Source organism: Dermacentor andersoni, chromosome 8, assembly GCF_023375885.2.
Source record: "Dermacentor andersoni chromosome 8, qqDerAnde1_hic_scaffold, whole genome shotgun sequence".
NCBI classification, from domain to species: Eukaryota; Metazoa; Arthropoda; class Arachnida; order Ixodida; family Ixodidae; genus Dermacentor; species Dermacentor andersoni.
The window spans coordinates 147,914,030-147,926,852 of record NC_092821.1 but is presented as its reverse complement, the minus strand read 5'-3'; the positions used below and the strand labels follow the sequence as shown (position 1 = coordinate 147,926,852).

Here is a 12,823-nt window from a genome sequence, read left to right as displayed (position 1 = left end):
AGAAACAATGGGATTGCCGTCAAGATTTCTAACTTGCAAGGATTGTTTACAACAGTCAAGTGAGGTACATAATACGGCTGGGAGGTCACACTGCGTTTTAAGTTTGTCGTACCCAATGAGTCAGGGTAAAAAAGAGGGAGAGAGAGAAATCTCACCATAGCCCACGTCCGACCTTGTTTTTCTTATAAGGTCATGGCCTGAATCAATGTTGCCTAGCTGGTCGCCACCTCCTATCTGGAATGACAAAGACCAATGTCACTACGTTGGCAAAGTGATTTTGCTCTGCAACCTGAAATGTTGCGAGGGCAGTTTAAAAATGCAACACGACACGAGTCTTTAGCTGCGGGATGTTCTTGGACCGCGCCAATGCCCCACTAATATAGCTTTCCTATGGGATACAATCTTCGACGAAACACTGTGAATAACTTTTGTGTAAGTTCTTTCATGTTACTGTACATGGCTGTTTGTCTACTTGTGTGCTTTGCATTCTGTGTTAATCTCATTTCTTCTCTTCCATTGCTTACCATCTCACCTGAAGTATGATGCCAGGCTTGTTGCTAGGCTAACTTCACATATCATCAAAAAATATTTTTCCTCTCTCTCTCTCCGAGTGATTTTGCATGTTCGAAACCTGCATGTTTAGTCTAGATGAATGGTGCAGCAGACGACTTAGGTATTGTCTCAACTATAAGCAGTTTCCCACGAAGATTACTACGGGAAACTTGGGCCTTGCACTCATCCCACTACCATGTGAACGACATACAATATATGGATTTGTCCCATCTTTATGCTTGTGGCTCCAGATGCTCTTGTAGCATCATTTATTATGCGCTATCATTTTAAACTTCAAGACAATCATCAAACAAAGCAAGTAATAAGTCCTGCACACATGCATAATAATGGCGAGTTGCTGCATCGGCAAAGCCATATTTTGTTGAATGTGATAAACCTTCACAGTCGTTTGAAGTCAAAAGGACTAAGTTTAGGCAAGTCTGTGTACTGCTACATATCCTTCTCATGCTGGATGAACTGTCGTACTCACAGCTCCCACAGACATTACCACATGAATTCCCCTCTGGTAACTTTTTGTAGTAAACTGCATGGCTTGCACCTCTTCAGGTTACTGACAGCAAATAAGCCAGTCTCGGTGTTTCACTGCGAAATAAGTTTGTACCGTACATACGTGACAGTCTGATGTTCCTTGATAAACGATTTTTGACGTTGAAACAGCCTCCTGCCATCCTTGACAAATTCCCCGTTAATTTTTTTTCCCACTAGACCAAAAGTGGTAAAAGAAAAAAAAGATAACTATGGTGTTTAACATTCCAAAATTTCCGACCCCAATGCAATGGAATAGTCTCGGCCTCCTTGCTTTCTGTCAAGGGCCCCTAACCACCTCCCCTACCCTGAACAGATTTAAATAAATACATGCATAGTGTAGACAATGCCATGACATTTATGGCAAATGTGGCAGCTTTATGTGCACCCTGAGAGCCACAAATTAAAAAAAAAAAAAGAACAATCCTGTGCTACTTCCTGAACTTTTCCAGTTCCTTCTTTGCACATCGTGATGCCAGCAAGGTCATGCATGTGACGTCACCAAAGTAAAATCTGTCGACTGGCCGACTGACAGGTCGACATGACAAACTAGCTGTGTGTTTTGAGAAGGAAAGGGAGGGGGGAGGCTCACCCACAGTGTGCTACTGATCCTGCTGCAAAGGTTGCATTAAGTCGGGGTCGCACAGAGGGCGACCAGAGATGAACAATGGAGAAGCTCTTCATCTAGTTGGCTGATGGTACCTGTAGCTTTTCCCATGTTGCAAGGAATTGTGTCGCACGGCGAGGAGAGAGGGATCGTGCGAAGGGCAGTGAGACACCACAGTGGCCACACGGTTGTTCACAAAACGCCTGCAACTTTGCTATTATGGTGACATTTAAAACAGAAGTACTCCGCCTGTGTAGACTGGTACGCAGCTGGCATAAATAACAAGTTTTCGAGCTCAGAGTGCTCTAGGGGCCTCTTAACGTGTACCTAAATCTAGGCACATGAGCATTCTCGCATTCCACCTGCAGTTAAATGTGGCTGCCGTGACTGGGAACCGAACCTCTAACCTCGTGCTCCCCAGGCCACAACCAATGGGCCAGTATGGTGCGCTCTTCTCAAGCACGCTACTCAAATCGGTTCTCAGGTTAGCGCAAACCCACAATCAGTTTATTTTTATCGCTCCCAGAATTGGCTAACAGCTGGGAGGCAATCCAAACTGCGGCCGCCCGTCGCCGGTACTCTCGAGACTGTTGCGGCCTGCGTAACCAACAGAGGTGCAATTAAACCGCACGGTTACCTGGAAGCGGCACTTGTAGTTGTCGTAGAGGTGCAGCCAGTCGTATGCCTGGAAGACCTGGTAGGAGAATTCAGCCAAGCTGATGCCCTCACTAGAGTTGAGCCGCTGCTGTACACTGGGGAAAAAAAGGAAGACAAAATGAAAGGAAGAAACTGAAATGAAAATGAGAAAAATATATTAAGAATGGCGTTATAAATTATCGACGATGGTTGCCAATGTAAGCAAATTAGCCACGCGCATCCAGAAACCTATTCACTCAATAGCTTAATTAATTAATTAACATTCTTGAAGGTGTGTACTTGTTGCAGTGAGGATATTTCTACTCACAACTTTCTGTGGAAATGAAGGAGAAGCTACAGGGATGAAGGCCCTGCGCGCTTGTTACTGTGCGAAGCATTCTGGCAGCACTTGACAGCGCTTTTGGTTAATTGGAACAGATACTGAATAAGCCTAAGTTCCATGAGCACTGGTATTGCTCAAAGGCAGTGGAGAAAAGAAAACAAAAAAAGTAAGATTTAACACCCAGTGGTGTATTTTGCCTTGTCCTCCTGGTGTAATTAACATGTTTATGTTACCTTTTCCTTAGATAAAGCTAATGCGGATGAATATGTGAGACTATCTACAGAAGCGCTCTTACTTGCGCATGCCTTGCCTCCGCAGCTTTCCCTTCATCAGCGCAGAAAGCTCTCATACAACAACATGTGCATCTTAAAAAGCTATAACAGATGGTGTTCGGCGACGATGATCGTCAACCACTGAAGTCGAAGGAAGTGATAAGGACAAAAAAAAAAAAAAAAGATTCACCTCGTTCGTGACATCATTTTCCCCAGCCTGAAGTTTCGGCCGACAGTACCGAGGAAGCCTATGACATCGTGGCCAAGGTACCACTCCGAGTTCCGGACTATCCTGCACGGCACGAAACAGCCAGCCTTTATCGCGTTTCATTCAGGAAGATACTGCTATGTTGGCAAAGTACAAAAGAAAGGTGTTGAGCGAGTTCTTGCAAAAATGGCACTCTCAACGAATTGAGGTAACGATAAAACTTTGAAGCCTTAAAAGGAAACCAGAAGAACAAATTAAGTAAAGCTGCATGTGACAGACCAATTAGTGCAGTGAAATTATTGTGGCAGTACTTTAATTAGAAACAGAGCTCTCTTTACCAGCTGTAGTGGCTCAGTGGCCATGGCATTACACTGCCGAGCACGAGGAGGTGGGTTTGATCCTAGGCAGCATTTCAATGGAGGCAGAATGCGAGAATGCTTGTTTACTGTGCTTTGGGTGCGCATTAAGGAAGCACAGATGGTAAAAATTAATCCAGAGTTCTTCACTACGATGTCCCTCATAACCCTGTGTGTAGTTTCAGCATGGTAAATCACCGCCCCCTCCCATGCCAAAAATTAAAAGAGCTCTCATCAGAAAGCTAATTACATAAACACAGGACAGAATCCATACCACCACCCCTGCAAAAGTAACAGAACAAGCTCCCCGATGGTTGCAGTAGGCAGCAAGCGATAATAGATAGGCAATCACTTGGCATATTGACATGAGAGGTATGGGGATCGATAGACATCCTGCACCTCTACCGAACATATAAGGAGGTTCATTCGCTGGAAAGATCACTCCTGAAAGCCACTGCAAGTGTTAGCCAGCAACAGAGGCTCTCAGCAATCACGGCATGGATCTTTGTCTTCTGAACATATAGGGGCGCATCTGCTCCATTACAATAAATACAGTTTGGCCAATTTCACTGCCAAACCATGCTTGCTGCAATCCAGCTAGCACACTACCTAGAATGCAAGGTAATTAGGACAGCGCATAGTGTTTTCAAAGTCTGGGACCAATGCCAAAGTATATACAGTAAGCTAATCGCATCTTGTGATGATGAGCTGATTGAGAACATGGTTATCTGTGCAGATCCCCCCCTCCACCAACCCCCCTCCCCTCCACCAACCCCCCTCCCCCCCACACACACACGTTATGATGCATGGCAACCTGGGTGAATAAAAGGAAAGACCCAGGAAACATCAATTGTTGACAATCTGATTTACAAAAGGTGCTTGTGCCTAGCAAGACAGTGTTTGGCCAGACTCTTGGTTACGTCTGCTTACAAATGTATAATTCTGCTTTCGCACCAAGACACTGGTCGGCACTCCCTCTACGTCCGCTGAAATATTCTGTCAGTTCCCTCGCACCACTTGGCTGAACCCCGCGCCTAGTTTAGGAAGAAGTGAAATAAGCAAGAAGCGATTCGTAACCTGTGTGACACCTCACCTCAGGGGGCTCAGGGTCTTGTTAGGTTTGGTTGGCTTCCAGAAGTGGGCCGCGTGGTTTGCAAAGACTGTCTCCAGGTTGTAACGGAGGCCGGCAACATTTTTCTCAATGACATCTCCGGCAATTTTGTCGCGCTCTGTGAGGCGACCACTGGGATCTCCAACTTGAGCCGTGCAGTCGCCAATCTGCAAAAACGTAGTAACTGGGAGACGTGGCAGTGAAAAATGGGAGGATCTACGCAATTTCTACCTTGCTCCAGCGCTGCAACATGAGTAAGAAAAGAAAGTGAAAGGAGGCTGAGACGAGGCTTGCAGCGTCCTTGGGGCACCGCTGAAGGATTTACACTTCTGGTCACTAAACTGTTTTTTTCTTGTTGTGCCGAAAAACTGATTATTGTGTGCAAAGCGTGCTAGAGCAATGAGCTGGTTCATAGATGTCTGCTGAGGATTTGTATACAACGCCAGTTAGTGACCATGTAATTAATTCCATTTGCCTCTCTTTCTTTTCACAGTAAAGATCTACGTGAAACAAAACTTCTCAAGTGACTCTGCATTTTCCAAGAAGTAAACTGCCCGTGCCACAGTGGATAGAGTTTCTATAGCCGAAATATTCTCAAGTGTTACAGTGTGGACTCTACGCTCTTCAGTGTGACAAAACTTGCCTTATTTAAAATTATTAACCTGTTTCGCTGCTGAATGGTATTAATGGTTCTGAAAACACACAAGATGCGGTAAAAGTAAACATTTAATGGTCAGAATTAACTAAAGCATGAAAGAGTTACTGCAACCATATGCCTACATTGCAAGATAGACATATTTTTCACAGCTTCCATGTTTCTAAGACCTCTGTTAGCGGATGTGGGGTGTCCTGATTGGTGGAGCTGCAAGATGACGTGTGTAAATCGACCCTACCACACAGTGGTGTAGCCATTAGGTGGGGGAATGCATTATGGGGGGGGGTTGCACCCCCAAATGTCTGTTACTGCTACCATGTTGCCATCAGGGGGCGTAAGCAGCTGCGGCACTTACCACAGCAATGATATCGTGCCCCATTCTCTGCATGTGAAGCATCAGCACGATGGCCAAGAGGTTGCCGACATGAAGAGAGTCGGCTGTGGGGTCGAAACCGCAGTAGATGCACTGCTTCGTGGCCAACAGCTCGGTGACCTTGTCGCTGTCGAATGACAAGAACCAAAGACGGTTACACTCCGGTCAGCAATCCCGGCCGAAGGGCAGCCAGTGTGAGCAAAGAAACCTGCTACTTGTCGCACAAGGATGACAGCGGAATGTACAAATAACAATGTGATTCGCCAGTAGGAAACGAGAGCAAGGCCAACACCCAATGTTTCTACATTACGTGAACGCCCTCCACTTGTCTTCCAGAACAACAGGGTTGTCACGATATGATGCGACTATTGTACCAGCCAAAGAGAGTACCCATTTGCATTGAAAGTCGATCTAACCTAACCTAACCTAACCAAACTTCACTTTATGTGCACATCTGTCGGCCATTGTGCACCCCAGTTAAATGTGGGTTATGTCAGACTGCTCTGTTTAAAAAGTTATGTTTCGGTTCTTTCACTGCCACATATCTCGCCATAGTGTCAAATTCGTTATCTTGGCAATTGATCGTTTCGCGGGTGCCGCGCATGCGCTCATTGGCTCAACACGCAGACATGGCGGGAACAGCACCCGCGGGTACTCACATTTCAGGTGGATGCACTTCCCGGATGACAGCCCGCTGAAGAAGTTGTTTGAGCGCTTCCTTCGTACTGTGCTTTCGTGCCAGACATTGCGGCAGAAAAGTACGCCGGAATAGCCTAAAGAAAGAAAAAGCAAGAAAAAATGGAAACGGTCAGACAACACTTACGAATTCTACGTTAGCCGATGATTGAGGCAAAATATTTTTTTTTCTTTTTCGTTGAGCTTAGCACGACTCGATTTCTCAAGGACGTCTTTCAGTAAAATCACGCGTTCGGGCAGCCGGTATGTCAACTACCCAGGGCAAAATGCCTGTCGCGTGTGTTGCTTCGTTCAAGGCGATCCGAAACTTCGCGGGTGTCACTAATGCCGTTGTAACACGGACCATTTTCGATCGCGACAAGCCCTTTCGAGATCGAATTTCTCGACATCGACCAATTTCCTTTAGCAGCTTGCGCCAAGGAACCTACCACGATCGAGGAACTTGATCCCGATCTGACTCCACCTCAAAAATGCACAGTGACACCCCTGTTGTAACGACAATACAGGCGAGGCAGCGCATCCCAGAAAAATACCAAGTTCGTTCTTCGCCCTTGCGTCAAACGTCAAGATCGCACTTGCGTAGAATTAGCAAGATTACGCACACGTAATAAAATAATAATTATAATAATAAAAATACGGCGAACGTACAGCGGCTCCCGACCGAGTTGAGTTCCCAAGAGCTCCCATCCTCTACCTGGCGGCTACAATTGCCGGTAAGCACAGGCACTGACGGGCTGCCATGTGCTCGAGACGCGTGCCGAGAAACTTACCTTGTTGATTTCGAGAAAGATACCACAACTTTTCGAGACAACATGAAGACACAACAAAATGTATCGCCTTGTCCCAAACTCTAGCCGCCCTTGCGTTCATGCGACACACGTGAAAAACACGGCGGTTTCGTGCGGTTATGTTGTGCACAATGTTGGCAGAGCAAGGATGAAGATTACGCTATCGATAGCAGAATCTGCTAAATGGGCCCATTTAGCATGCAAAATAATTACAACAAATTTGCCGCAAAGTATAGAATGGTCGCTCAGGAGCGAGCCGGATCTCTTGAGCCGCTTTTTTAAAGATTGAGTGAGCCGTGAGACGAAGCCGGTTCCCTCTAGAGTGAGCGTGGCGCGAGAAAGCACCGGCCCTCAGCCCTTCCTCACACGAGCTCACAAGAGTCGCAATCATGGTAGCAATTAACATGAGTCGCAACCACTGTCTTTGAATAAGTTTACTGTAGTGTGAGAGAAAGAGGTATTTATTACAATAGAAAAGCTGAGAGGTCGGCCTGAATCGATGTTCTGACCTGCCACTCGGCGTTGGAGGAAGAGGAAAGTAGTGTGACCATATTATGTGGCGTTAATTCGCGCTGTCTTGTGGAGGACAAGCGGATATTTGAGGCCGAAGACGTAATTTTATTTTAGTCGGCACCAGTGGTACAGTGAGTAGTGAGGTTGAAGTGGTGTTCTGTGCCCCGACCTCACAACGAGGTTGGCCCACGATTGCTTACCGGCCTGTGAGAGCAGCCCATGACTCTACGTCACCCCAAGACGTTGGACCAAGCCATTTGCCAAGCAAAAGGCCCGACCTTCCGACGTGATCTAAGGGCATGCAGGCATGAGCTGATCATGGCCCTCGCTTGTCTGCTCGGCCACCGACTTCCTGGCTTGTAACAAACCGTTAACCATTGGCCAAGTTGCATTGGGAAGCCAGTCATGCCGGCGCGATCACATGATCAAGCATGGCCGCGCCCACGCGCCGCTGCTGAAACCCGTCTATATGGAAACAAAGCGCTGCATGCATTAGCTGAGGTCTACTGCGTCGGCTGTGAACCGCGCCCACGCGTCACCTGCGCGCTGCCTCTCGCGATCTATCCATTAGCGATCGCGAGGCGTTGATCGCGCCACACTTGGCTCTGTTTGCAATGTGCCGCACGAGGCAGATTGTCCGCGCCAGCCGCGCTACTCGCACTCGATCGCAGCGTTCTTCTCAGCCAGTTCCTTCTGAACGATGAGCGACGCAACCGGTGGGAGTGCTTCGTCAGCTGCCGCAGCTGCCAAACGAGCTGCCCGAGCAGAGGCTCAGCGCCGGAGACGTCAGAATCCAGAGGTGCGCGCCGCCGAAGCAGAAGCCAAGCGCCGTCGCCGCGAAGAAGTGCGCGCCGCCGAAGCAGAAGCTAGGCGTCGCCGCCGCCGAGAAGACCCTGCCTTTCGCGCCGCCGAGGCAGACAGTCGACGCCGCCGACGTGAGAATGCAGAGGTCCGTGCCGTCGAAGCAGAAGCTAACTGCCGTCGCCAAGGGGAAGTGCGTGCCGCCGAAGCGGAAGCTAGGCGCAGTCGTCGTCGCCGAGAAGACCCTGAATTTCGCGCCGCCGAGGCCGAAGCTCGACGCCGGCGACGTCAGAATGCAGAGGTCCGCGCCGCCGAAGCAGAAGCCAAGCGCCGTCGCCGAGAAGATCCGGAAGTGCGCGCCGCCGAAGCGGAAGCTAGGCGCCGCCGTCGCCGAGAAGACCTTGCAGTCCGCGCCGCTGAAGCCGAAACCAGACGCAAGGCAAAGCTTGCTAAAACTCGGGGTGCAACAAAGAAGTCCCAGCGGCAGTTTAGAGACAATCTGTTTGAAGGTGCGTGTTCAGTGTGTGGCCGGCTTTGGTTCCAAAACGACCTGAAACTGCTACCGGATAGGTGCCACAAGACCCTGCAGCGGGAATTTCCCAACTCAGACCTGTGCCAGTTCAGGCTATGCTCGATGTGCATGCAATCTTTGCGGAAGGGCGATGTTACCTCATCTTCCCACGACCAACGGTTGCAAATACCCCCTGAAGCTAGCACACCTCCCAGAACTCAATGCGGTGAGTGAACGCCGTTTCATATGCTGCGACTGGAGTGACAAAAATCGCTGCAGTCACATGCCTCGCAATGTGATTTTTAGAGGGCCAATGTCACCTGACCGCGATTTGAACGATGCAACTGGTGCGGTGCTCAGCGTTGATTGCTACCAAGTTCTGTGGCACACGCCAATAATTATTCAGTATAATGATAAAAAAAGCTGTTAGTTATACAGTTGAACCCCTTTATAAGTGACACGTACCAGGGAGCAGTTTATGTCTCTTATATGAGAGGTCTCTTATAAGCAGGGTACCAAGTTCTTATTTTCTAACCAGCCCTTATTACGATATTGGCACCATACAATGAAAACGAGCACAAAGGAAGGCTGTTGAAAAAGGTTTATTATTTGACATTTGTTGTTACACGACGTTACCGGTGAAATAGTTCTCAAGCTTGGTTTGCTTCATGGCTGCATTGACAGTGTTCTTCAGCACAACTTCTTCCAGCTTGGTGACAAGGTAAAGAGTTCCCTCATGGTCACTGGTCCAAAGCTGTATGCGGTGACAAACTCAGCCAAGTACTGTCATGACCTCCCCAGAACTCATTGGTGCTGCAGAATCACTTTCGTTGTCAGACACATCTGTAACACTGTCTTCACTTTTCTCAGTTTCCTGCACCATCCTGATTATGTTCTCATCACAGAGGTCTTCTGTAACAGTAAGACAGTAAGATTTTCATCCTCTTCAACAAAGCCCTGAAATGTGCCCGATTCATTAAAGTTCCTCTGAATGATTGGCCAAGATTCTGGCTCCTCATCTGCATAATCAGAAGTCTTGTGCAATGTCCTTGTCTGTGTCATCCTGCTACACATTAAACCCACTTTATGGAAGTACCCTCTCACAGTGCTCTTATTAATGTCGTTCCAGGAGCCAGTTAGCACTTCAACTGCTGTCCTCAAGCTGATTGTTGTTTCCCACTTCTGCAGCATATAAAACAGCAGCCGTTGAACAAGCCCTCCTCTGCACTTTGCTTTAACGGCTCTTATGATCCCTTGATCCAGAGGCTGTAGCAAAGACTTGCAGCCAGTTGGGAAATAGCTCAGCTCAACAGCTTTCAATAGCGGGGTTTTCATGTGTGCCAACCAGCTGTCTAGAAAGAGTAGCATTTTTCTGTTTTTTGATGCCATCTTCTGATCAAAACTGGACAGCCATTTGTTAAAAATCTCAGCTGTCATCCATGTGGCCTCGTTTGCAGTGTATTTTTATTTATTTACAAGTATACTGCAGTCTTAAATAAGATCAAGCAGGTGGGATTCTGTACAGACAATAAAATATTCCTTTTTCACTGTCCAAACATAACAAAAACAAAATGACACTAGCATAGAACAAGAATGGATGAACACATTACAATAACAAGGTATAACATTATGATAACAAGGTAGAACAGACACCACACCATATTTAAAGGGCGGACACAGCATGCTCAAATGCGGTGACAGTATCCGATAAAAAGACACTGGCAGGTAAGGCATTCCACTCCTGGACTGTGCATGGAAAATATCAATGTTTGAAAATGTTTGTGAGACGAATAGAGAAGTAAGTTGCGAGTACTACTCTACATTCATAGAGTAGTTCTTTAGGCAGTGTGGATTTTTGGATTTGCCAATAACTAGAACTATTTCTTTTTCAGTTCCATCCATATTTAGTACAAAAAAGTTTCAGAACAAGTGAAGGACTGCACAAAGCGCGATGGAACGAAGAATGCTAGGCATAACTTTAAGAGACAGAAAGAGAGCAGTTTGGATCAGAGAGCAAACGGGTATAGACGATATTCTAATAGGCATCAAGAGAAAAAAATTGGCGCTGGGCAGGTCATGTAATGCGCAGATTAGATAACTTGTTGGGCCATTAGGGTGCCAGAATGGGTACCAAGAGAAGGGAAGTGCAGTAGAGGACGGCAGAGGACTAGATGGTGCAACGAAATCAGGAAATTTGCGGCTGCTAGTTGGAATCGGTTGGCATAGGACAGGGGTAATTGGAGATCGCAGGGAGAGGCCTCCGTCCTGCAGTTGACATAAATATGCTGATGATGACGATGATGAGTATAGAACATAGCTGTAATACGATCTTTGGACTTTTTGCCTCCACTGCAATCTTGTTTAGCAAGGGTAAACGTTTTTCCAGGGAGCATTTTCAAAAATATTCCCGACTCATCCGGGTTGAAGACATCACAAGCCTTCCTTCCTCTCAGCAATGCTGGCAATGTCTCGTCTTTCCACTGCGGTATGTCATTTTTATCGGCAGCTTTACTTTCGTCGCAAGCAGCTTTGTAGCTGATTCCATGCCTATGGCTGAAGCGGTCGAACCATCCTTGACTGGCCTCAAACTCGATGTCAAGGCCAAACGTAAGCTGCCTGGCTCTGGCTTCAACCAAGGGTCCGCTGAGTGGTATGTTCTTGCTCTGCGCATCCGAACAGAAGAAGCGCTTCTAAGGCAGGATGGGATGACTTACGCAGTTTCAATGTGCTTGCTCCGGTTGGCACTTCTTTTAATAGCTTCTCTCGTTGGGTCCAAATCCTGCCGATCATCTTTCTAGACAACCCAAATTTCCTGGCGGCATCTGCTTGCTTCATTCTGCACTTTATATCCGCAATGGTGTCCAACTTTTTTGCAACAGTCGGGAAAGTACGGCGCTTGAAGGAGCTGTCTGCCATACTTAGGTGGTGACAGCCAGGCAATGACAGTGAATAAAGACAACAGCACATGGAGAAAGAAAATTGGAACAGTAGGGTGATGGCGATTTGGCTATACACAGTGTATAGGGTTGATAGGGTCACCTGCAGCCTAAGCAGAACTAATAAATTATAAAGAACCTAAATAAAAAAAAAATATACAGGGATGTATAAATGGTGAAAATGATGGATAAAATAGATGATTTCTAAATATGTAGCCTTTGAGATTTATAGCTTGGTCTGTTGTTGCGCTTTCCGCTGATTCTTAGCTAACTGAAGTGCCTGCAAGTGCGGTCGCGCTCGTACCCTTGACGGTAAGCTTGGAGTGCTTCTCTGTGAAGCATTCCATTGCAGTGGCTTTAATTGTTGTTCTTTTGCTGACTGATCCACTATGTGAACGTCTGTCACTTCCTTTTGCTACCATAACGGCCGTAACTGCAGTCACTGGCCGACAGCACCGCATGTAAGGTAAGAATGTCTGTTACAAGCGAGGTTATTGACCAGAATTCCCAGACAACTTGTCCTTTACAACCAATTGTCTTCTATATCCTTTGTCTCTTACAAAAGAGGTCCAATTAATGGGAGAGATAAGGTGGCCTACCATGTGGGCAAATAGTGTCCATTATACCCGATTGTCCGTTATATCCATGCCTCTTATAATAGGGTTCCTCTGTAATAATATTGACCTGTCTCTATTTGGAGCAAACAATATGCGTGTTCTGTGATTTAAAAATGTTTTGAAGTTTATATTTGCTTTGAAGTGTACAACAGCAGCTTGTGAACTTCAGTGCAAGGAGACATAGCAGATGTTCACAGTTGTTCGCAGCTGGTAGTTCAGCACTTTGTGTTGTCTCATGTGCCTGCTATGTTTCTACTTTTCTTCTGGAGAATCAAGGTAGCTGTGGAATCTTTGTAGATATT

At 46.8% G+C, this 12,823-nt stretch overlaps 2 protein-coding genes across 3 annotated transcripts in view; one reads left to right on the top strand and one right to left on the bottom strand.

Moving 5' to 3' along the window:
* TyrRS-m (Tyrosine--tRNA ligase, mitochondrial) overlaps nucleotides 1-12,823 on the bottom strand; it is a 51,665-nt gene that overhangs the window by 27,083 nt on the left and 11,759 nt on the right. The window contains exons 1-7 of one of the 2 annotated variants that reach the window (XM_050176571.3): nucleotides 7,126-7,259; nucleotides 6,319-6,432; nucleotides 5,642-5,786; nucleotides 4,614-4,798; nucleotides 3,147-3,248; nucleotides 2,343-2,457; nucleotides 156-234 (exon numbers count right to left, since the gene is read on the bottom strand). In XM_050176571.3, coding sequence (XP_050032528.2) covers nucleotides 156-234; nucleotides 2,343-2,457; nucleotides 3,147-3,248; nucleotides 4,614-4,798; nucleotides 5,642-5,786; nucleotides 6,319-6,432; nucleotides 7,126-7,169 — 784 coding nt within the window. In that variant the 5' untranslated portion in view covers nucleotides 7,170-7,259. Of the gene's footprint in view, nucleotides 1-155; nucleotides 235-2,342; nucleotides 2,458-3,146; nucleotides 3,249-4,613; nucleotides 4,799-5,641; nucleotides 5,787-6,318; nucleotides 6,433-7,125; nucleotides 7,260-12,823 lie in introns of those variants that run through there. The other variant, XM_055069526.2, reaches the window with a different exon arrangement.
* LOC126528975 (uncharacterized) overlaps nucleotides 8,342-12,823 on the top strand; it is a 45,612-nt gene continuing 41,130 nt past the window's right edge. The window contains exon 1 of the mRNA XM_050176572.3: nucleotides 8,342-9,194. Coding sequence (XP_050032529.2) covers nucleotides 8,357-9,194 — 838 coding nt within the window. The 5' untranslated portion in view covers nucleotides 8,342-8,356. The remainder of the gene's footprint in view (nucleotides 9,195-12,823) is intronic.